Raw genomic sequence first — 26,149 nt, forward strand, 5'->3', positions numbered from 1 at the left:
AGGCCAATGGGGGCTGCAGGAAGGGCAGCCAGCACATCCCTTGGCCCATGCCGCTTCCCGCAGCCCCCATTGGCCTGGAACGGCGAACCGCGGCCAGTGGGAGCCATGATCGGCCAAACCTGTGGACGCAGCAGGTAAACAAACCGGCCCGGCCTGCCAGGCAATTTTCAGAATTGCCTAGAGGAAGCATTTGTGACCTTGCACCCCATAATGCTTTATAGAAATATGCTTTTGAGTGTAAATATGACATAACGGAATATGTTTTATACTAGATATGCCATGTAACATATCTTTGCAAAGGTTATGTTCTACTGCATGTATTCATCCTATTCATATGCATGTATCATTTGTATATCTGAAGTTATGAGCATTGGCTCTATGCTTGTATTTAAAGTGTTTGCTGTAGAAAGCACCTAAGGCAGATTTGGTCAACATAGTGTGAAGGGGTTATTCAAGTAATTGGGAGTACTTGGCTAACAATGGACCTTGAAAGACACGCCAATCCACATCTGAGCTTTCCTAGGAACATTAGGTCTAACATGTGGGCAATGGCTTGGCCTGTAAAGAACTGACTTGCCCATGTGACTCTAAAACTACATCTTGTAGCTGTGATTCTACACAGGGGAAGAGAGGGGTTTCCACCCACAAGAGAGAGACTATATAAGCCCCTGGAAATCCCTCCATTTTGTCTTCAGCTGGCTCAAGAGATAGCCTCTCCACCCCAAGGAGATGCCTAAAAGAAACTGGAACAAAGGACAGTAACTACAAGGGTGTGAGTGATTGCTGGACCCAGACTAGAAGAAGACTAGTCTGTCAAAGAAGCTTACTGGAACATCTCTGAGGGTGAGATTTACCTGCATTTAGTTTCCTACTGTATTAGGCTTAGACTTGAGTGATTTATTTTATTTTGTTTGGTAATTTACTTTGTTCTGTCTGTTATTACTTGAACCACTTAAATCCTACTTTTTGGATTTACTAAAATCACTTTTTTACTTATTAATTAACCCAGAGTAAGTATTAATACCTGGGGGGGCAAACAGCTGTGCATCTCTCTCTCTCAGTGTTATAGAGGGCGAACAATTTATTAGTTTACCCTGTATAAGCTTTATACATGAAATTCCCTCTCTAGCTGTTACTTAAATTCCAGAAAAAACATACAAATAAACAGTGTCCTCTCCTTCTCACCTGGGCATTTGTCAAGTTGGAGGACAGTTATTTATCCCCAAATACTCATCTTGAGCAGTTTAACCGAAAGTGGAATTGTCTAATAAAATTACTTACGTTTGTGTGCATTTACTGTAGTTCCACAGTGGGCAGGAGAAGTGTAATAACATGTACAAAGTAAAAGTACACACAACTAGTTACACCACAATGGCTCAGAGATATTTTTAGTTGAATTATCCACACCCCATCCCACTTCCTGGGAACACACAGATTTTTCTTTCCTTTGTTACCTTCCCCTTCATGTTTATTTTCCTCAATTCATTCATTTCCTTTCTCTCTCGCTCTTCAACAGGCCTCATTATGACTCAGCCCTAGGGGTGTAATGGAGAATAAGACCCCACATGCTCCCTTGAGTATCCTCTCCATGTTGCAGATGCAGGTACGGTGTGGGGTAGCAACAGGGGTGCGGGAACGAAGGGGGGGGGGTAAGAGGGCCATGGCCTTCCCACTTTTTACAGGCCATAAGGGCAAGCAACATGGGGGGAAGGAGCGGAGAGGAGTGAGTGGAGGGCAGGACCTTGGGGAGAAGAGGCAGCACAGGAAGGAGGCCTCAGGGGGTGGGAAGGGGCAGGTGGGGCGGGGGAAGAAACAGGGCCACAATTTGAGCACCAGTGCCCCCACACACACACACTTTTAGGGACCTTCAGCCTCTCCTGGAGAGCAAGCATGCAGGCAGATGGGATAGGAGTGGGAAGATCCTTGGCTCTGCCTCAATCATCAATCTCTTACTTGTCAGGGGCACAGATCACTTCTTCTAGGGTGCCTCAGCTGTGCACTACACCACACTGGGTCTCGATGTAAAATGACAAACTCACATTGTATTTATGTCCATTTCTCTGTTAATACTATTCCATCTCCATTTTTCTCTCCCCCACCTCCCTTTATTGGCACTCAGTATTTGTTTCTCTTTTTAAAAAAAATCTTTTCCAGAGCACACTACTAGCAGTGCAGCTAAGTGGATTGAAACTTACTATACCCTGCACAACCATTCAGTGACAGAGAGGGAGCAGAAGCAATACATGCTGGTAAGGTTCAAATGCTTTCAGTTTCCAGTTTTTGTTATTGTTTAGTTCTCCAGCTGACACTTCAGAAGAACAGTTTAATGCTTTACTTTGACCTGCTGGAGAATGTGTATTAGCCTCACTGTGCCAACAGTACCAGTAATCAACTTTCCTCCCCTCTTCTACTAAAAGACAAAACAAAACATGCTTTTAAAAGTCTGTCCTTACCTTGCTGGAGGCACATCAATATTTGAAGAAACAACCTTGCGTTTCTGTTCAAGAAGACAGACAGAACGAGTGTTTTCTTTTTCATGCTCATGAATTCTGTTTGTTTTTTTGGTGTCTGCAGTTTTTAAATCTTCCTCCCTCATGGCCAACAGGAGAAACTGTTGGTCTGGTAATTTTTGACTGATGTCACTTTTTAGGTCATCCTGTTGAAATGTAGTGAAGGTCATTTCACGCTTAATGCTGCCTGCCTGCAAAATTAAAAGCAATTATTATTACATTTTCCTTTATTTCTCTTAAAAGGGGAAAAAAATTCAACACCCCTAAGGCAGCCACTTCTATTCAGCATCACTAACTAGGCCACTACCTCTTTGCCCTCCACAGACTCTAAAATTGCTGTCGTTTTTCTTCAAAAGAAATTTACTAGTGACAAAGGCAGTCCAGACAATAATATCATTGTTTTGGGAAGCAATTTCTGACTGCATTATAAGATAAGCAGTTTCAGATAACTCATAATTCTTAACCTAAGAATAAATCAAATAACTAAGTATTATATATTTACACACACACACACAGTCTTTATTTGGAAATAAACAGGAGAATTCACAATTTATATGGATATCTTTCTAAAATGAATCCAACATGGCCAGCCCACCAAAACTTTTTATATTATATATATATACATACATACACACACACACACTACAATTATTGCACAGCATAACTGTAAATATTATCATTTGGAAGGAATGTGAAGTGTGTTTTTATATATAAACAACTGGGAGGCTCCCGAGAAGCAATTTAATAATTTGTGTTTTACTTGAAAATAAAGATAACATATTTAAACCTGTCTCTCTCTCCCCCCCTTCCCCATAGAAGAGCCTGCTTCCTGGTTGCAGGAGTATGAATTACTGGCCAGGTCCTGTTTGACCATTAAGTGGAAACTGGCAGTTCCAGAGAGGCTGTTTCATAGCAGCTATGATAATTTGCCACCACTTGGCCTCTTCTACAGGGAGATTCAGACCCTCACACTGTAAAGGTGCAAACACACAGGAAGGCTGTTAAGAGACCAGCCTTTATTTCCTGCCCTCCGTCACACAACATGGGTCAAGGTTACAAAAAGTTGTGACCCTTAAATACATGACAGTGGTCAGTATTCACTCTGAGCCTTCCCTCCAGTCTTCCTCCTCTCTGCCCCCCCTCCTACAAAAGGGAGGGCTACCCGCTTTAGACGCTTCCACTTCTCCAAGTATAAGAGTACCTTCTGGGACTGGGGCCAAGGGAAAAAAAGCCCAGAGGGTCATGCTAGCAGCTCCTAGGGGTGGAGGAGCCTACAACACTCTTATTAGCTCAACATGTAACCCACACACCTCCAGGGTGTGGTGTTCTGTCCCATCTAGTGGCACCAAGACCACTTAGAAAGAGACTTAAATAAGTCTGCTCTACAACTTTAGCTAATAGCCAGTTGGCTTTTAGCTCATGCTGTAGAGGCTCATGCACTAAGCTCCAGAGGCCCCAGGTTCAATCCTGCTCACAGATGACAGGGGTCTGTCGGCATTACATACACATTAACTCTCTCAGGCCCAGTTACAAGTGTCCCCTGCCAGCCTTACATCACACCTCTGCCCAGTTCCTCCATTCTCTCAACTTCTCCACTCCTGGGGAATGGAGACGCAGGGCTGGGCTGGCACAGGAAGTTAGTTAGAAGGGCCTGATCATGTTACTTCAAGGCACCCAAACTTTTGCTACTGAGCTCTCGAACTGGTCACTTGTCAGAAGCCTAAGGAATGCACTCAAAGTGCAAAAAATAAACCAGAATGCAGCTGTTTAATATGGACTTGCAGTCTGCAGAAAACACAGGTCATCCTGATCTGAGTAGCTGCACTTCTGTGATAGAGAGGAAGATGCCACGGCCACACTATAGAAATCTGGGGGCTGACATCTTGAATGCCTATGCATCACTTGAATTCTTATTATCAGTAAATTGGAGGACAAAAACAATGCTGGCAGTCATCGCACATGTGATTTCTCTGGCTGAATCCTTGTCCTCTGCTGCCCAGGGTCACAGTGTCTGGAAGCCCATCCTCCCCATTCTCACATTTAAAATGCCCAGGATGTTTTGGAAATACCTCTATTCCTGCTAGCCCATCTTTGCAAGCAAGCTGACTGGTATGATTCCACGTAAAGCTACAATGAAACCTCCTGCTACTGCTGCCTGGATGTTTATTTGGACATTGCAAAGGAGATGCAGAAGCTGAGGTATGACAGGGACAATTCCAAGACTGGGCAAAGGCAGGTGACAAACAGTCTGGTGTAGGGTTGCCACCTGTCCAGTTTTCACCCGGAGAGTCCGGGTTTCGGCTTGTGTGTCCGAGTGCCATTTGACAAGCCATGATGTCAGGGTTTTTTTTTAAATCTATGGCAACCCTAAGCAGAAGGAAGGAGACAGTGCAGCAGCAGCCACTGCCACCACCTCGGGGGCCAGGCTCGCGGCGACAGCATGTGGTGTGCAGAGGCAGGGCCTCGGGGGGAAGAGACAGGGCAGTGGCGGGGCCTTAGGCGAAGAGGCGAGGCAGGGGGCAAGGACTCAAGGATCCAGTTACCAACCATTGGAAATGTGTCAACCCTCGTCTGGTGCTGTCCCTCTGAGCTGCTTCTACTAGACAGAGTTTGATGTCATACTGAGCGGGGACCCCATCACCAGCCTGTGACAGTGGACGCCTCGCAACATCCAGCGGAAGAAACCCCAGAAATGCAGAGTGAGGAAGAGTTCATTGAGGAGGGGGATATGGAGGATGCAGAGCCCACAGATAACCAGGAGCTATTTGAGATGCAGCTGGATCCAGAGACAGAACACATCAAGGAAGGGGATAGGGACTCAGATAGGTGTATTTTACCACTCCCATTAATACATACTTTTTTAAAGCTCTCTTTATGATCCCCAACACTTCACTTCCCTTTCTCTGGCCCCTATCTCCCTCTCAAAATGGCTGCCAACTGCATGTAGCAGAGAACAAAGGGATTCTGTTTTAAAGTAGGTGGTTTATTTTAAGGGCAGCAATAGTAAAAAAAAAAAAAAAAAAAAAAAACCCAGAAATTCTTTAAGATACCAAAAAGCATTCCCAAACACATGCTTTGGCAGAAGCCTTTGATAAGAAGCCTTTCAAAGGAAGAACATTTTTAAAATAAAAATAAAACCAGAAAAGACATACACAATACCTGAGCATTTAAAATAAATACATCAAAAAATACAAAACAATGCTTGCAAACAATCTAGTACCTTAGGGCATTCACTACATGATGTTGCAGAAATATTCTTGTAAACTTATGAGATGAAGGTTTTCTAGACCATAAAACACAATATTTTGTCTTTCATGTCTGAAAATCCAAGTACAAAACAAAATATTTTCATGCTGTGCGCAGACTCAGGAAAGGGGCAGAAACTGCTGCTGGCTCACGGGGTTTGGACTGGCTCACAGAAATAGCCAACTACCACAACTCTCCTCCACTTGCAGAGTTTCTGGTTTACCTTAGCCCAGACATCCTTTTTGTCCTCTGGCACAGTGTTGGGGAAACTTTCAGCAAGTACTCTGATCTTTGCCAGTGCATTTCTAGGAAGAGCAGCCTTGTTTCTCCCGCTGCAATAAGTCACTCTGCAATGAGCTCCAGGGGTATGATCACTGTGAAGAAGCCAGCTGTGTATGGGCCCAGACAACCTCAAGCCATCTTGAGCAATTGCTTTCTCTGGGCCTTTTGTATCCTCGAAAGCGATATAGCTGCCAGAATCCCCACTGCCAAAGTTCAACAGTGTTTACTGCATTATCCCTACATTTACCTTGGACCCCACATCTAGCCCTGCACCCATCACACCTAAAGGGTTTCAAAAGTACCCCATACACTCACCATGGCATGTGCTGGTGCCCGAGCCTGATGCAAGCAGATGTGACTGTGACCTGTTCATATATTTTATACAGATCTATATAGGAAATATTTTAAGCAGCTGTGGCATTTATTTTTTGATGTCTACTAATCCCTTAAATCTAACAATGGCTGCCTCTGGTTGTTTATCAGTGACCTCATGGCTGGGACATTCTTGAGGGCCAGCCCAGCCATGCCGGCTGAAAGACTGACCTTGATCAGGAGGGGGGAAAGAAAATGAAAAACAAAACAAAACAAAAAAAAGACAGGAGAGGACTTGTTCTTGGAACTTCTCTAGTGGTCCAAGTTCAAAACCTGTGAAACCAGAGAACACATACAGGGGGTATCTTCCAACCCTAACAGTGTCCCTGCTTGCAGCTTGTTAAGAAAACCTGTATTCCTAAAGATGTGAGCGTCAAGAACCTTTCCTGACCAGCCAGTGTTAGTGTCAGTGAAACGTCCATGGTGATCTACTCATGAATGCATTACCATGGAAAAGTACCCCTTCCCTGTTTATGTACTCCAAAGTGGGGGGGGGGGGGGAGGGAGAGAGGGAAGGAATGGACGGTTCAGGGTATGCATTCCATCCATGGCCCCACCATAATTAGGGAAGCCCATTTTGTTGAATCCATCGTTTCCTTCACATTGCCCGGAGTTACAACCTGTGCCACAGAACACATTTAATGGCCTTGCACACCTGGATGATGATCACCCCCACCATAGATTTTTCCAGCACTGAACTGAGATTGACCATCCTCTGATAGTCATCTGGGGTTCCAAGCTTCTAGAACAACAGCCACCCATTTCTTCACTGTCAAAACAACTCTCATTCTGGAGTGTCCGCACTGAAGAGCTGGGCCAAGCTCAGCACACAGCTCCAGAAATGTGGCCTTCCACAAATCCTGCAGCCACAGGTATGATTCCATATTTGCATCACGATGCAATCCCACTTTTCCATGCTAGTTTCATTAGCCCAGAACTGCCACTCTACCATGTGCAGTTGGTCAGTGAATGGCTACAGCAACTAGCAAAGGCCACTGATTGCCTGCATCATCCAGACATCCTCAGTTATCTCCAATTCATTGCTGCACACCCAGCTGTCATGGTAATTGTCTGAGTTCTGCAAACACAGTACAATCAGTTGCTTGGTCTCTAAAACAGACACGACAGCTCTGCTGGTCTGTTCAGCATCTATAGTTCTCACAGTAAGATGGCAGAGATCGAAAACTGGCACAAGGAAGAGCAGGTTATGGGATGGTACAGTGGTGCTTGTGAGAATTTGACCCCAAACGCCCATAATACCCTGAGAGGAGTGCTGGTATCCCACAACGCACTACAATCTTTCCCCAGAAGGCAGTGTACCAGCCAGTGGTGCAGGGGACACTGGGATACCCACCCACATCTTCTGCCAATACAACCTATCACTGAGGATGAGCTCACTTGCAAATGCAGACAAGTGAGATTGCACTCTAGCAATATGGCCATATTGGCAGCTGTACGTCAGTGGAAATTTTACAAGTAAAACTTCTAATGTAGATGTAGCTTAAGTAAACTACATCTTTTCCCCTTCAAAAAAGATCTCCTGAAAAATTAATAACAACAGAACAGAAAGATGTTTGTCTCTCCCAAACATCTCTATGTATAGTTTTTAAACATCAACAGGTACGAGAATGGTATGTTATTTTTGGTTCACAGGATAGATAATTATGCCAAGTTTGTTCTGCTATGAAAAGCACCTGTCACCACAGGCACATAAATACTTAGGACAAATGATTTAATGTGTGTCTCATTCTAATGTTTCCATGGCAGGACTACTGGCAGTTTCAACAGAAAACTAGAACAGTTACTTTAAAAATGTAAATAGTAGAAAGCATTAGTCATTTTATACTTCTTGACACACAGCCAGTTGACATGCTACTGAGAAAATTTGCCTCTCCACTGTCTTGGAAAGCAAAACACTCAACATGTAAACAACTAGAACGAAGAACTAAGATACAGATGGTATAAATTTGGTTGTGGTAATGGTGATTATATTTAAAAAAAACATTTAAAAAATAGACTAGAAGTCCCTCCTCAAGGGCCTCATGAGTGCCCTCAATATCCATCTATATTGCTGTAGGATCAGAATTTACACACACACACAAAATGTCAGTGTTAATGTCTGTGCAACCTTAATTTGGCTCCTGTGTGTGCTACATTATGACAGTATTTAAGTACGTGATCGCATACTATTTTTTCTTTCCACGGGACCCCTAGCATATTCAGCGCACAGGATGGACATTTTATGTTCTCCACATTGGTCAATATGTGCCCCCATGTCTTATTTACTTGACACTATTCAAACCTTACTCTGAAGGCACAATTTTTAATTTCCTCATGGGCTTTTCTATGGTGCTCATCACTACAGGATCTTAGTGCTTCACAAACATTTATGAATTTATTTTCACAATAACCCTGTGAAAGAGGGGGTATTTATTATCCTCATTTTTCAGATGAACAAGTGAAGTACAGAAATGAAAGTCAAAAGCATCTGCTAATTTTGGGTGCCCAATCTGAGATGCCTAGAACCTCATTTTTCACAAAGCGCAGCTTCCATTGACTTCAGTCGCAGCAATGAGTGCTCAGCCTTTCCGCAAATCGGACCCCGGGGTCTCAAGTCAGACACCCAGAATATCAGGAAAACAAAATTAGTGACTTGCTGTGAAAAGTCTGATTTATGAAGATTAGGACCTCACAGGGACTCTGTGGCACAGGCAGGAAGAGAATCCAATTAAACTACCTTAATTATGATAATGACCTTCCTCTTCCTGCAATTCCCTGCTTCATTCACTACACACCCTCCAACTTCTGTAACAAATGAGACAGGGGTCCTACAGAAAACAGCTGCCTTCACTACACAACCGATTAATCCCCGGAACAGGTCCACCCTGTGCATTGAATGAGGCTGGGGCCTTGGCGGGGAAAAAAGTATATGATCACGTAATTAAAGGCTTTATCATAATGCATATGCACCAGGGGATCAAATTAAGGTTGCACATGCAACTTTAATTTTGGCATTTCCTAACCTTTTAGTGCTTGACTTTGCAACCTTACCAATGTTCTGTTAATGTAGTTTATGTGTAATTTCCCAACTTTTTAAAAAACATGCTGAAAAAACTAATCCCAACATGTGGCATCATACTGACATCTACAAAAGGTCATCACCCAGGTTGGGAACCTTTAGATCAGATGTTCCCAAACTGTGGGACACACGCTCTGGGGAAAGACAGTGTAATAAGGTTATTGGGGAGTGCAAGGACCTGACAGGGCCACACTGAAGAGCCTGGGGCAGCAGGATGCTATGCTCAGCAGGGGAAGTGGACAGGGCTCTGTGCAGGGCAGTCTCGGCTGCCAGGACTAGGCTCTCTGCCTTTTTCACTTTCCCACTGTTGCGGCAGCAACCAATAGGCAGTTACTCTCCTCTACTGAGGAGGCTGGCAGTGACTCTGTGAGCAGGGAGTAGAAGGCTGTACCATGGGAGTACTGACCCCTCTGATGGACAGAAATCTCTCCTGACCCCAGATCTTCAGCATGGCCCCAGAGCACAGAGCCCCATCTGCTTCCTCTGCCAAACACAGCCTGAGCAAGGGAAGCGAACAGGGCTGTGCAGAAGGGCCAGAGGAGGTTCTGTCCAGCATGGGGAGAAGTACTCATGGGATACAACCTTCCACTGACCCCAGTATGCCCCCATTCACTTCCCCTGTGCAGGGATGGAACGAGACAGGCAGGAATCTGATCCTGGCACCCAAGACTGCCCGAAGACTGTAGTGAGTGGAAGCCTTCGTCAATTGACGCAGGGTGAGAACCACTCCCAGTTCCTGTGGGTACTGGGCATGCCCTCACCCAGCCCCATAAATACAAGGCATTTATCTCCCCCCATCCCCTTAGAAAGGGGGGAGAGTGAGCATGGTACATGAATCTCTGAAAGAGGATCAGCAAAAAATTTTTGGGAACCTCTACTTTAGATCTGATGCAGAGACCTCTGCCACGTGTGCTATAGAACATGGAATAACAGTAGTAGGTGGTCATCCTCAAAGTGCACCAGCACCAGAGGGGAATAGGTCACTTTGCCAGTGGGTTTCACAGATATCTGCTAACAGCAGAGGAATTATGAGACTTGGGAAAGTTAGGTTCCATTCCAAGCTCTGGAGGAGAGTGTGACCTACTGAGCACAGACTTCTGCCCATTCCCCTTCTTTCTCTCCCTCACCACCCAAGCGTGACCTCTTCTGCCACTTCCCCTCCAACCTGTCCCTATCCTACCCCTAGTCCTGTCTCTTCCCCACCTCCGTCTCCTTATTCCAATCTCATTCTCCTCATCTAACCAATCCCATTCTCCACTCCTCAGGCCTCTCATCTCAGTACCAGTCTCCTTGCTCAGCAACTCCTAGTCTCCCCGCTCTGAATTCCCCACCCCAGGCTCTCCAGCCCCACCACAGTCCCAGTCTCCTTACCCAGCCTGAGTTCCCTCCCTGCATCAGCTTCTCATCAAATCTGTCTCTCGCTCTGATCCTGGCCAGTCACCAGCCCCACACATGCTCCCCATCCCAACTGGCTTCCAGTCCCAATCTCTGGACTCATCCTCCAATCTCTGTGTCCCCCTCCCAACTCCGTAACCCAGTCTCTTTGCCCAATCAGTCCCATTCTTCAACCAGCCTCCTTGTTCCAATCTACTCTCCTGCACCCCACTCCCCCATCTGGCTCTTGTCCCCACTGCATTCAAATCAGACCATTTCTTCCTCCACACTGCCTGGAAACAGCAGGTGAGGAGTGTCATTGAGAGTATAGGAAAGAGTCTCTGCTCTCAGTTCAGGTGCCCAGACCTGGACCCAGCAGACAGTTGTAATTGCAGGGAAAATCCTGCTCAGGCCCACGCTAGAGCATGCCCAGTGCAGATCGAAATTTGGGGGAATTTGGCCACTAAAATTTAAGAAGTCTCTACTGAGCATGTGCAAACTGTAATTTTTCAGATTTATAACTTGGCCAAATTTGGGTGGATTTTCTTGAGGAATGATGCCTTTGGCTGTCCCAACACAAAGGCCACCCCCTGAGAAATTATAAATTCCTGCTCCAAAACATGAGGTGCTGGAGCTTCTCAGAGAAATCGTCTTCAGAATTTTTTTTTAACACGGGCAAAACAACATTTTCCCCTATCCTCTTTCTCCGAAATAACTGAACCATTTTGGCTGAAAATTTTCCCCTGAGGCAGATATCCAGCACTGAAAATTTCAAGCCAAACCATTAAGGTTTGACCAAGTTATAAGCAACTAAAAATACAAACCTTGTCTACACGTACAGCGCTGCAGCAACATAGCTGCACTGGTGCAGCTGCACCCCTGTAGCATTTTAGTGAAGCTGCTCCCATTGACATAGTGCTGTCTACACCGGGGTTAGCTTGGTATAACTACCAAGGGTTGCTGAAGGGTGTGGATTTTTCACACCCCTGAGCAACGTAGCTATACCGATGTAAGCTTGTAGTGGCAGCGGCGATCCCTCAAGGTCAGTGGTTCCCAAACTGGGGTTCGTGAACCCCTGGGGGTTCGCGAAATGTTACAGGGGGTTCACGGGAGAAAATTCCCTAATGGCGGACAGAGCTGTCCCTAGGGATCCTGGGCTTCACGGGGCCAGCAGCCCAGAGCCCCTGGACTTCCAATAGCTAAGCAGATCAAAGGAAGCATATCTATCACACTTGAGGAGATTTAAACTTCAAGACTCCTTATAAGAAATGGAAAGGGAGGTGGATATTTTTTGCTGTTTTTAAAATTAAATAGGCAGCTAGTATTGTTTTTAAAATTATTATGAAGAACAAGTTTAAGCTTTGTTGTAATGTGCGTTGTTTGCCTGCACTGCTCAAGACCTGAATGCTTGTGTAGGAGGAACTCTGAGTTGGCTTCTTAAATACCTTCATGCTGTTTCACATCTGATACTCCTTGATGAAACATAGGAGCCTTGTCTTATAACAGGCTTATTCAAAGAGATACAAGCTATGAAAGCGAGATCTTGGAAGAGTGTTGCCGTTTTCATAATATAGTAAAAATACTGTAATGATAAATAATAAATAGTCTGTAATAAGCATGTCATAAAAAAGTTATATTTTCAAGATCACTGCTTTTATAATTTAAACTCAGGTAAAGAAGAAAATCCCTGGAAATATTCATTTTTAAGAGGGGGTTCGCGAGACAACATTTTAGTGAAAGGGGTTCACAGATTGTTAAAGTTTGGGAACCACTGCTCAAGGTCAATGATGATTTCTTTCACAGGTTTTATTTTTCATGGGTCCTTTGGTGACTGAAGAGTCCGATCCTTGAGCCACAGGCTCATTGGCAGACATTGCAGGTGGTGTTGGAAGACAGGGTTGGGCTGCGATTGCTCTGTGACAGTTGGCTTTCCTTTCTTTTCTGGCATTTTTCTGCAACCAGGGCAAGGCGATTTTCATCAAAAGTGGACGTTCCCTCTTTGACAAGTCTTTGCCAGTTATCCCTATCCTGGGCTGTGGTGTCGATGTGCCACATCTCTTGATGTTTATCTTGAGGGTGTCTTTAAAGCGTTTCTTTTGGCCTTCCCATTTCCTTTCTCCTTTGGTTAGTTGGGCATACAGAAGTTGTTTCAGTAAGCGTACATCAGGCATGCACACACAGGGCCCGCTCCTCCTTCGCTGTTGCTGGATAATCAGGGCCTCAACGCTGAAGATGTTGGCCTCTGTGAGGACACTGACATTAGTGCGATGATCCTCCCACTTTACGTTGAGGATCTTCCGAAGAAAGTGCTGGTGCTGGTGTTCCAGGTTTTTCAGGTGTTTTCCATAGGTCACCCAAGTCTCACAGCCGGAGGGGAGAGTTGGGAATCCCACCGCTTTATAAACTAAAAGTCTAGTATGTGTCCTGATATTATGATTGTTGAACACCCAGCGAGACAGTTTGCCAAAGGCAAGACTGGCACAGAAAATTCTGTGCTGAATCTCCACGTCTGTGTCTGCCCTCTGTGAGAGAAGGCTGCCAAGATAGGTGAAGTGTTCTACCCCTAGTACATCTGTTAGTCTTAAAGGTGCCACAGGACTCTCTGTTGCTTTCTACATTTTCTAGTTCTTCTTTGTCGATGTAGATCTTCCTTGCTGAGTCTGATGATTGACTGGGAGCTGGCTGGTGGAGAACTTTAGTTTTGCCAATGTTCAGAGTTAGCCCTAGGCTTTTGTAAGCGTCAGAGAAGCAATTAAGGGCTGTTTGTAGATCCTCCTTTGAGTGTGCAACTACAGCACAATCATCTGCATACTGGAGTTTGGTTATTGTTGCCGATATTACTTTAGTTCTGGCATGGAGATGAGAAAGGTTGAAGAGGTTGCCATCAATCCGATATTGGATGCCAATGCCCTGTAGTAAATGGTCTTGGGTTAATGTTTTCATAGCTGGTAAGAAAATGGAGAAAAGGGTGGGTGCCAGTACACAGCCTTGTTTTACGCCAGTTCGGATGACAAAGAGCTCAGAGGTAGAGCCGCTGCACAGGATGGAGGCAGTCATCTGACTTGGAGGAGTCTTACAATGGTGATAAATTTGCTTGGGCAGCCAAACTTTGACATGATTTTCCACAAAGCCTCATGGTTGACAGAGTTGAAGGCTTTGGTCAGATCGATAAAAGCCATATACAGCTCCTGGTGTCATTCTTGTCATTTTTACTGGCTCTGCCTGGCTACAGAAATCATGTCGGTTGTGCCTTGTGATGGTCTGAAGCCATATTGGGACTCTGGAAGTACTTCCTCAGCAAGAGGGAGCAGGCGATTCAGTAAGATTCTAGCAAGAATCTTCCCAGTGATGGAGAGGAGGGCAATGCCTCAATAGTTGTCACAGTCAGCCCTGTCTCCCTTTTTGAAAATGGTGATGATGTTGGCATTACGTAAGTCAGCGGGGATTTCTTTGGTGCACCAGATTTTGAGGAGCAGCAAGGGAAGCTTGTTACTCAGTGTTCTCCCCCCACTTTCAGTACTTCAGCTGGTATGCCATCAGGACCTGGTGCTTTATTGTTCTTCATTTGTATAATTGTTTTGCAGACCGCCTCAGGTGGCAAGAGTTTCCAAGATTGGGTGCTGAGGGATGGAGTCGACGGTGTCATCAGTCACAGTAGACTGTTTGTAGCGTAGGCCTGGCCACAGTCTTATAATGAGAAGTGTCAGGCAACCTCAATAATCGGTGACTCCACCGGCCTCTCTCCTGAATCCCTGCCACACACTTTTTTCAAGGAATTGTCACAGCATAATTTCTCACTCAACATAAATACATATTAGGATTGATATTTCCACCATAAGTTTAAATTAAAATATGAAAAGTCTTACGAATAAAGGGTGCCAGCCAATTCAGTGAAAAACTGCTTCCTGAATCAATGGGCTCCAGAAACAGTGTTCCTAAAATTTATGATTGTAAAGACACACTTGAAAACGTGAACAGAGTGTAAACTGGTGCAGCTCTGTCTTCCTGACTGCAGGCTGTCTGAAACAAATCTGTCTCATTCACCTCCATGGGTTAAGTCTGACACATAAAGAAGACAATTTGTTCACTATTTCACTGCTGATCATTTGACATCCAGCTAATATATTTCTTAAACCAACTCCCAATGACCCTCACAACTCTCTAAATGCCACAAGCCCAAACTACTCCCTACTCAGTTAACAATAGATTTCATCCCCCTCTGACCCCTACAGGCAAGAGGTTTCTACCTTAAGACTTCAGGGAAAGGAACGCATCAGTGACAATACTTTTCAATTGCATTAGGTATTTACAGTGGGTTAGGAGATTCCACTATCCACGCAGCACCTATGAAGTTTTCTATCCCAGCATTCAGAGTGAGTGCACTGGGGTGGTCCACAGGAGTCAGCAGGACAGAATCCTTCCCCTGCAGGTCAGGATGTAGCAGTAGCATCGTTGACACTGTTTGCAGCCTAAGAGCTGCAGCAACCACATTTACTCAAGGTGATTAGTGTGACCCATGGAGCCACCAGCCCAATCCTAACCCCTTTCTTGCACCTGCTTATCTGAAGCCCCCACAGAGCTGTGCAGCACACAATGGATGAGGACCTGCTACATGCTGCCCTTCCCCTAGGCAATTTATTCCAGTGCTTAACCACCCTGACAGTTAGGAATTTTTTCTTAATGTCAACCTAAACCTTCCTTGCTGCAATTTAAGCCCATTGCTTCTTGTCCTATCCTCAGAAGTTAAGGAGAATAATTTTTCTCCCTCCTCCTTGTAACAACCTTTTACGTACTTGAAAACTGTTATCATGTCCCCTCTCAGTCTTCTCTTTTCCAGACTAAAGAAACACAATTTTTTCCAATCTTCTCTCATGTTTTCTAGACCTTTAATAATTTTTGTCGCTTGTCTCTGGACTCTCTCCAATTTGTCCACATCTTTCCTGAAATGTGGTGCCCAGAACTGGACACAATATAGTATAGTATATATTATAGAAGTACATTCTCCCATTGCCCCCTAAACGTGGAACAAACTCCCACATCTTGAGCTCTTCCTTCTTTCACTTTTCATGAAGCCTCCATTCTAAATTGATATCCACTGTCTGAGGCTATGTCTACACAGCAACTAGTCACCCATGACTGGCCCATGCTAGCCAACTTGGGCTCGCAGGGCTTGGGCTGCAGGGCTGTTTCATTGCTGTGTAGACTTCAGGACTCGGGCTGGAATCTGGGTTCTAGAGCTCTGCCAGGTGGGAGGGTCCCAGAGCTCAGGTTCCAGCCCAAGCCCAGAAATCTAGGCAGCAATGAAAAAAAATGTTACCTACCTTTTGTAACTGTTGTTCTTCAAGATGTGTTGCTCATGTCCATTCCAATCAGGCGTGCAGGTCCCGCGTGCACAGTAGCCGGAAGGTTTTTCCCCTAGCAGTACCTGTCAGGTCGGCTCAGGTGCCCCCTGGAGTCGCGCCTCAATGGTGCTGTATATAGGGCCCTGCCAATGCGCTGCCACTTCAGTTCCTTCTTGCCGGCCTTGCTCCGACAGAGGGGAGGCTGGTGGGTCTTGGAATGGACATGAGCAACACATCTAAAAGAACAACAGTTACAAAAGACAGGTAACAGTTTTTTCTTCGAGTGCTTGCACATATTGATTCCAATTAGGTGACTCCCACGCAGGAACTCGGAGGCCAGGTCGGAGCTCATGGGTTCGCTGATTGAAGCACCACTCTGCCGAAGGCTGCTTTGTCTCTAGCCTGCTGAGTAATGTAATGCGAGGTAAGGGTATGGATTGAGGACCATGTCGCAGCCCTGCAAATTTCATGGGTTGGAACCTGGTCCAGTAACGCCACTGAAGATGCCTGCGCCCTTGTGGAGTGTGCTGTCAGCGTGGGAGCAGGTACTTTCTCCAGATCATAGCCCATCCAGATGCACAATGTAATCCATGATGAAATTCTTTGAGAAGAGACTGGGAGCCCTCTCAATCTGTCTGCTACTGCGATGAATAGTTCAGTGGATTTTCAAAACGGTTTCATCCATTTGATATAGAAGGCTAATGCTAAGCGAACATCCAAAGAGTGGAGTTTTTGTTCCCGGCTGTTTGCATACGACTTGGTGTAAAAAACGGGGAGAAAAATATCCTGATGAACATGAAACTGGAAGACGACCTTCGGGAGGAAGGCTGGCTGCGGTCAAAGCTGAATCTTGTCCTTACAGAACACTGTGTAAGGAGGTTCAGACGTTAGGGACTTAAGCTCGGATACCTTCCTGGCAGAGGTTATTGCCACCTGGAATGCTACCTTCCATGAGAGTTAGAGCAAAGAGCATGTTGCAAGTGGTTCAAAGGGGGGGGGGCATTAGTTTGGAAAGAACCAGGTTAAGGTCCCAGGCCAGGATCGGCTGCCGTACTTGAGGGTATAGCCTGTCAAGTCCTTTAAGAAGGCATCCAACTATTGGGTTGGTGAAGACTGAATGGCCCACCACACTTGGGTGAAAGGCAGAAATGGCAGCCAAGTGGACTTTTATTGATGACATAGAAAGTCTTTGCCGCTTTAGGTGCAGAAGGTAGTCCAAAATAAAAGGTATTGTCTAGGAGATGTGTTTCTCTGCGATGACCAAAAATTGTGAATCTCTTCAATTTGTCTAGGTAGATGGCCCTAGTAGATGGTTTCCTACTGCCAAGGAGGACTTCCCTAACTGGATCCACGCAAACAAGCGCTGTTCAGTTTAGCCATGGAGCTTCCAAGCTGTGAGGTGGAGAGACTTGAGGTTGGGGTGCTGAAGACAGTCTGGGAGCAGCGGTAGAGTGATCTGAGTTTCCACTGACAGCTCCAGAAGAGACGTGTACCAGTGCTGACATGGCCAGGCTGGACCTATCAATATCACGGAGGCTTTGTCCCTCCAAACCTTGAGTAGCACCTTGTGGACGAGTGGGATTGGTCGCATAAAGGAGGTGGTCCTTCCAGGAAAGAAGGAATGCATCCACGATCAAGCCTGGGCTGTGATTCAGGAAGGAGCAGAACTGCAGGCACTTCCTGTTATATCTTGTCGTGAACAAGTCTATCTGGGGAATTCTTCACTGTCGGAAGATGGATGTTCACAGTGTCCAGAGGCTTGACCACTCATGGTTGTGAAAGCATCTGCTTAGATGGTCTCCCAACTTGTTCTGAACTCTGGGGAGATAAGATGCCACCAGGTGTATTGAGTGAGCTATGCAGAGGTCCCACAATTTGAGGGCTTCCTGTCTGTTTACATAAAACATTGCTGTTGTATTGTCTGTCATGACTGATACACATCTTCCCTCCAAGTGAGCTTGGAAGGTCTGGCATGCCAGACGAACTGCCCTCAGCTCCCTGATGTTGATGTGAAGTGAGATCTCTGCTTGGGACCAGAGGCCCGGAGTCCTGAGCGTCCCCAGATGTGCTCCCCACCCCATCGCTCACGCATCTGCGACCAGAGAAATGGTTGAGGTCTGGAGAAGGGAATCCCCACGCACACAGTTTACGGGTTGAGCCACTATAGGAGAGACTTGAGAACCGGCCAGGAAAGAATGACAATCTTGTCTAGACTGTCCCGGTTTGGTCGATACACCAAGGCTAGCCATGCCTGACGGATCCTCAGTCTGGCATGCTGCACTATGTATGTACAGGTGGCCACATGGCCGAGGAACTTCAGGCAATTTCTTGCTGTGGGGATAGGGAATTGTCTGCCACCTTGTGTGATGTCGCAAAGGGTCTGAAATCGTGACTCTGGTAGAAATCTCTTGCCTATTTTGAGTCCAATACTGCTCCTATGAACTCTATACTCTGAACAGAGGACAGAGTTGACTTCTGCGTGTTCAGTAGAAGGCCAAGGTTGTTGAAAATTGCTCTTATCACGCTTACATGCACGTCCACTTGTGCTTTGGAGCGGCCCTTGATCAGTCAGTTGTCGAGGTATGTAAACATCTGCACCTGGCACTTCTACAAAAAAGTGGTCACGACTGCCATGCACTTGGTGAACACCCAATGTGACCCCGACAGGCTGAAGGGGAGGACCGTGAACTGATAGTGATGGTGGTTCACCACAAACCTGAGGTACCTTCTGTGGGACAGTGTTATTGAAATATGGAAATAAGCATCCTTCAAGTCGAGGGTGGCATACCAGTCCCCTGGATCCAGGGAAGGGATAATGGAGGCCAAAGAGACTGTGCAGAACTTCATCTTCTTCATGAACTTGTTGAAGTCTCACCGGTCTAGGATGAGCCGGAGGCCTTCTTTGGCTTTTGGGATTAGGAAATAATGGGAATAGAACCCCTTGCCCCTTAGCTCCTGAGGAACCTCCCGAGGACCGGCTTTGCTTCTAGCCCTTGGCACTGAGAGGATCGCATGGTGCCAGGTCTTCCGGTGCAGTGACTGGTACAGCTTGGGACAGCTGGTCCTGCATCGAGGGAGGTCGGGGAGGCATGTGGGATTCTGAAGCCACCAACACCAACCTCCTGGTATAAGACTCCTGGCTTTGATGGAATGCCCAGGGGGTTCAAAATGGCCATAGGGTTGGAGCCTGGCATTGTGTGGGTCATGGTATCGGGGGACATTGCTGTCTTTCCCTGTCTGACTTCGAGCATCTGTGTTCCAATCTGTGCCGGCTCCACCTGGACACAAAGGACTCCACCTCCGATTGGGAGGACTCACTGTGGGAGGACCATAGGGGAGCGGTGCTGAGAGATTGGGGACCGGTGCGTCTGCCCTGCTGGTCTGCTGCCAGAAGGTACCAGTGACCGGTGCCGAGGTGATGGTGACTGACTTGGTACCATCACTGGCTTGCCTCGGGATGGCACCGAGGGTCTCAGGGCTACCTTTTGAGCTCGGTGCCCTGTCTTGCCTAGGTGGGGAAGGCAGTGCTGTGAAGGTGATGAGTTCTCTCGACGCCTCAAAGGTCCAGTGTGGAGGGCAGCTCCAACACCTCTCCGCGTCTCTCCCAGGGAGAGGAGTTCTGGGGAGCTGGACTCGACTGACCCCTTCTCAGGGCAGGAGTCAACGGTGCCAGGCTAGGTGGTGCTGCGCTTACATGGCCCAACACGGCTCTCACTGCGTCTGAGTCCTTCCGTCCTGGTCTCGTGTGGGTGAGCGTCCCCCGTCTGGCTTCTTCTTCTTGCAGGGCACCGGGGACTGTGAAGGGTGCTGTGTGCTGCCATGTGCAGATCCCCTGTGCAGGGAGCCCTGTTGGTGCCGAGCATCTCTACCCAAGTCCTTTCCTGGTGCCAGTTTCCCGTGTCATCGCCGGAGCACTGCACACTGATGCTGAGGTGCTAGGCGTCGGTTCAGACTAACTCGACTCCGAGCGGGGACAGAAGGCAGCCTCCATCAGAAGGATCTTCAACTGTTGGTCCCTCTCTTTTTGAGTCCTGGGGCGGAATCCCCTACAGATCTTGCAGATCAGTCCTTCTGATACCATTCCCCTAGACACTTCAAGCAGGAAGTGTGAGGGTCAATCCTGGGCATAGGCTTGTTACAAACTGTGCAGGGTTTAAACCCCGGGGACCGAGGCATGCCCCAGTATGGGGGGTGGCGGGAAAAGAAGGGGGATATCCCCAGAACAATTCTCTTCTGGAATTCTAGCTATATAATGACTAAACTAACTACAACTACTAATCTAACTATTTACAGAAAAAACAGTGTGAAGATTACTAGGGAAAAGGCTTGCTGAAGCAAGAGAGAATGAGCATTCCAACTAACCGTCCTGGGTGGTAAGAAGGAACTGAAGTGGCAGGGCCCTATATATGGCGCTATTGAAGCATGAGCTAACCCGATGGGTACTGCTAGGGGAAAAACCTTCTGGCTCCTGTGGACGCAGCATGCGCATAACTAATTGGAATCAACATGAGCAAGCACTCAAAGAAGAAAGCCATGCAGCCCGAGTCGGCTAGCATAGGCCAGCCACAGGTTTTTCTTTGCTGTGTAGACATACCCAGTGTGTACACTGTACGGGACAGTGAACTTTATTCTTTAATGTTCTTGGTAAAGTCCTAAATATACTGACGGAGCCACGGAAATGATAAACAGTATATATGATAAAGTGCATCACTGCACCCATCATGCTATACTGTCAATTTTATAAGCAACATAAATAACCATAAACCAGACCTTTATCTAGTGTAAACTGATGTAGTTTCCAATAGAGTTACACCATTTTACATAAGCTGAGAACGTGGCTGCATGTGTTACAGCATCCTGCTTGCAGAAGAAATGTGCATATATAAGCCTGACAGAACACTGCTTATGTCATTCTAGCAAGCAGCAGCTTGGCAATGTGAGGCCAATAGACTTCTCTGATCTCCAGGGGCAATTCAGCTCTCTCATTCTTACCCACAGATTTCTACTAGGATTCTGGCATGGCTAAATGAGGTCCGAAAAATCCCCAATTCAACACACAGTGGGAGTTCTTCTCAGGGATGGAGTAAATTAGATAGCTTCAAGGCTATGACCATTCTTGTGCTAATTTCAGACTGAAAAAAAAAGTGTCACATCATACAAAGATGGAACATACCTCTAAAACTCATCGAAACATCAGTTCCTCTATAGGGGAAAAAGAAAGTCTCTAGGGGAATGCCTCTACAGACACAACCCCTGGTAGGGAAAATGCTTCTAGGCAGTTGTTCCCTTGAGGAAACCCCTGCATGTGCATGTTCCCTCTGAGCCCCTAAGATGAGGCTTTTATCATTTTAGCCAGAGCCCAAACAGCCCATGGGTGAATTAAGCCATTCTATTACTCCACCGCTACTTAAGGCCAACAAGACCCTTTATAAACCAGACTCAGCTGCTCTTTGGGGTCCAACTCCACAAATGTACTTAGGCATCACTGTGATAAAACACATAAAACTTCTGCGTGGCTGCTGCCTAACCTCACTCAGAGTCTAAATGTCCATTGTAAACATTCCCTAGGTGCCTAAGTTCTTACCTCAGAGCATGTGCAGTGCTGCCTCACTAGTCATCCAGATGCCCATTTCCTGCCTAAGCCCCAGAGCAATCTACCAACCAGGGAGGGAGGGAGGAAACAGGTGCTCATCCACCTATCTCACCCATGGGGCTTGATCCAGCAGGCATATATGGGGGGCAGATGACAATGTGACGATGCCCACCTTATCACTTTTACCCAATGGTTAGAGCACTCATCTGGGATGTGGGAGATCCAGGTTCAATTCCCCCCTCTGCCTAAAGGGTAGAAAGGATTTGAACAGGGGTAGCCCACCTCTCAGGAGAGCGCTCTAACCACTGAGCTACGGGATAGTCCAGGGGTGGGCAAACTACAGCCCGGGGACCGCATCCGGCCCTTCAGACGTTTTAATCTGTCCCTCTAGCTCCTGACAGGGAGCGGGGTCCGGGGCTTGCCCTGCTCTGCATGTGCCGTGGCTCCATGTGGCTCCCGAAAGCAGCAGCATGTCCCCTCTCTGGCTCCTACACGTAGGGGCAGCCAGGGGGCTCTGCACGCTGCCCCTGCCCCAAGCGCCACCCCCACAGCTTGCAGCCAATGGGAGCTGTAGCGGCAGCGCCTGCGGACAGGGCAGTGCGCCTAGCCGCCTGGCTGCACCCCCGCATAGGAGCTGGAGGGGGGACATGCACTGCTTCCGGGAACTGCCTGAGGTAAGCACCGCCTGAAGCCCTGACACCCTCCCGCGCCCCAACCCCATTTCCCGTAAGAGGATAAATTGGTATGAGTTGGATACTTCATTGATGCAATCTCATTCATTTACAAAGAATGAACAGGGAAACAAGGCTTTGTGAACACAGTAGGAACAAACAGGGAGCAGAAATCCAAGCCTGTTTTCCAGCCAGTCCTGCACCCCAAGGAGCTCTGTCTCTGCTCCCTCTCAGTGCCACTCACAACTGCTTCTCTCATGTCTCCTGGAGTCCTCTTTACTCCCTCATTCCTTTTTGATGCCTTCTGTAAATTTCCCTGCCTCTGACACACACAGCTGCAAACAATCAAAGCCCCAGCTCCTGCATTTGCAGTAACTCCCAGGGAAACCCCTCTTATTTCCCCTGAATTAGTTGTTGCTCAGGTGTTCCCATGCACCCAGTCCCTCATGGGGTGACTTCTTATTCTCTCCTGCTATCTTACCCTATAAAGGAGCTTAACTGTGTCTTTCATTTAGCCTGAATGAAGAGCCGCTAGCATGGCCACCAGCTTTAATGAGGTCTATAATCACCTATAGATCAAATTGATGGCAGCCATTAGCATCTTCCTGTATAATAACGGGACACACACACAAAGTTTAGCCAAAAAAGGGTGACAGATGGCTGCAAGACTATTTTAGGTCACAGTCTGGTCTCCTGGCTTGTCTATACTTGAAACACTACAGCGGCACAGCTGCTCCACTCTACTACTTCAGTGTAGTTGCTACATGGGGGGAGGGATAACTCAGTGGTTTGAGCATTGGCCTGCTAAACCCAGAGTTGTGAGCTCAATCCTTGAGGGGGCCACTTAGAGATCTGGGGCAAAATCAGTACTTGGTCCTGCTAGTGAAGGCAGGGGGCTGGACTCGATGACCTTTCAGGGTCCCTTCCAGCTCTATGAGATAGGTATATCTCCATATATTACACTGACAGCAGGGATTCTCCCATCAGCATAGGTAATCCAACTCCCTGAGAGGTGGTAGCTAGGTTGACAGAAGAATTCTTCCATTCACCGAGGGCTGTCTACACCGGGGCTTAGGTCAGCTTAATTACGCTGACTCACAGGGTGTGGATTTTTCACACTCCTGAGAGATGTAACTGGGTCGACTTAACTTTTTGGTGTAGACCAGGCCTAAGCCAACATAGCTGTGTTCTGGGGTCAGTAATAATCGTCTCTCTTGTTCTATACAAGAAAAAAAATAGAAGTACAGTCCATAGCAAAATATCACTAGCAGCAACAAGAAGCATCGGATAGGCACCTCTTGTTGCCAAGACAACATCAAATGAGTAACAGACTCTTTAAAAATGAATTCCTGGAAGAATAAGGGTTTCAGTTACTTTTTAATGTATTTCCAGCTCAAGCTCTCTTAATGTTCATGTGAGGTGAATTCTCAATTTTTGCCTCCCTGAGAATGCAGCAACATTGGAAGGAAAGAACTGCATTGTACTATCCGAATTTCTATTCAGTCAGAACTCTCTATTCACACAAGAATACAATGAGGTAAGATAGATTCTAGTAATGATGTTTGGAAAAGCTCTGCCCTGAATGTTAATGTATTACTACGTTTTGGACTACAATTTGCATTTAATTATTTGCCTCACCAGTGGCTGCTCATTACACATAAACCAAGTCAGTTTAGTCTAAGCACTCTAAGCATTTGTAAATTCCTGCTTGTTAACAATACATGAGATAATGCATTATTAGGACCATTGTAAGTGTTCTCTTCATATATAAATGGGACTGGATTTTTTTTTTTTAAACCATGGCTAAGACAAATCCATGTCTTCATTTTTTGATTGAATACCAACTAATAGTCATCTGTATTTTTGAATACTAAATACATTTCAAAGAATTAATGTTCTGTGGGCTTCACAAGATAGTGTTATGGCACTGTAGGAGAGGAATATTAATAAAATTATTTGTCATTAAACTTGCCTATGCCTTTACTGAAGCTTATGATATAGTTATTATTTTCATGCACAGGGTGCTTGGAGGAAAATATTTCATGCATATATTTTTATTTAAATTATGTGAAATATTCAAGCTAACCAAAAGAATCCCAGAAGGCTTCTACCTTATCTCCCAAGAACCAGCAAATGTCAGGAAAGATAAACAGGGCTGTATGGCTAAAGAGAGTTTACCACCTTCAAGGGCATTTACACAGATTCTGGAATGCAGCTTTATAACTTCTATTTCACTTTAACATTCTATACTATTTTCTTTTATACTGTGTTTTGAAAGATGTATAAGTGTGTTATTGTGCTTTATGCTTTGTATAGAATATTTGATAAGAGTCTAACAACAATATACTGCAAATGGTAGGTTGTAAATATAGCAGCCATTTGCTCAAAAGCAAACAAGCCAACATCCCTCTTGTATAATATATCAGTTTGGTATAGATATGATCTTTATCTAAAGAAAACAGATTTTGTAAGATATTTATGTTTGAGAAGGATGTCTGGTTGTGTAAAGAACAGGTGGATGTTTTATTTGAAAAACTTTAAAAAGAAGTAATGCTTAGGATGTATTATCAGAGGTATAAACCAAGCCATTTAAGTGAGTCTTTTCAACCTCACCTTTGCAAAGAAAAACTCTTAGTTTGAACCCACACAAAGAATTCAAGAGAAGTATCCTGACTGAAATGGATTTAATTTGCAAACACACTAAAGTGTTCGTTCTTTAAACCTGGAGAACATTTATAGTGGGAAAATGTTTTCCAGAAGATACTGATTCTTTCCAACTCATGTTTCTACTTATAGATGAAAACCTTTGTTGTCCCTCAAATGCTTAACTTAAATGCAGGGTACTAGACTAGATGACCTCTCGAGGTCCCTTCCAGTCCTACGATTGATTCTATGATTCTTTTGAGGTGCATGTATATTTGCAAATATTTGAATACAAGCCTTCATGTAACAACTACCTGATATTGTTATATGAATAGTAAGATATTATTTGTATAAATATATCAAGGTCATCTGATACTAAACTAATTACTAATGTAAGAAGCCATTTAAATATACAATATTTATATTAATGGAAAAATTAGTGAATTACTGGCAGTCCTCAAGCATCTCTCACCCATCCAGGAAGACAAGAAAATCATGTTTCCAAAAATTGTTATGTACAATCAACAATTTAAGATTAAATAATTCTTAGGAAGTCTATTTTAAAAGATTGTTTTGAGAACTAAAAACTTCTATATCAAGAACTGGAGTGTTTGGACTTTTTGAAAATAAAATTTTATTTCCTGTCAAATGTTAATAAAATTGAAATATTTCAGAAAATGGACTGCATAATAATAATAATAATAATAAATAATAATAAAAGAGTTAAAATAACTTTAAAAGTTAACTGATGCCTTCCGATCACAAGAACAACAAAGGCAATTAAAGAACGTTGCATATTCATTAGGCAGACTACATATTCAGGAGCCGCAGGGGATCACCTAAGCCAAATCCAGAGACATGTAACCAGGGAAAGAGTGACAGCAACAAACTTTAAATGCAAACAAGCCTGAAGGTGATGTGTTTTCCTATAATTTCCTGAAAATTGGAAAGAGAAGAGTATTAAAAATCTCTGAAGTGAGCACATGTGCACACACACACACACACACACACACACACACACACACACACACACACAC

At 45.4% G+C, this 26,149-nt stretch overlaps 1 protein-coding gene across 1 annotated transcript in view; it reads right to left on the reverse strand.

The window, feature by feature from the left end:
- Positions 1 to 26,149, reverse strand: part of ZNF704 (zinc finger protein 704) — a 136,825-nt gene that overhangs the window by 92,997 nt on the left and 17,679 nt on the right. Inside the window, exon 2 of the mRNA XM_026662758.2 lies at positions 2,454 to 2,701. Coding sequence (XP_026518543.1) covers positions 2,454 to 2,680 — 227 coding nt within the window. The 5' untranslated portion in view covers positions 2,681 to 2,701. The remainder of the gene's footprint in view (positions 1 to 2,453; positions 2,702 to 26,149) is intronic.

The sequence above is a fragment of the Terrapene carolina genome, unplaced genomic scaffold (genome assembly GCF_002925995.2).
Source record: "Terrapene carolina triunguis isolate 2854851 unplaced genomic scaffold, T_m_triunguis-2.0 Scaffold58, whole genome shotgun sequence".
Classification (NCBI taxonomy): Eukaryota; Metazoa; Chordata; order Testudines; family Emydidae; genus Terrapene; species Terrapene triunguis.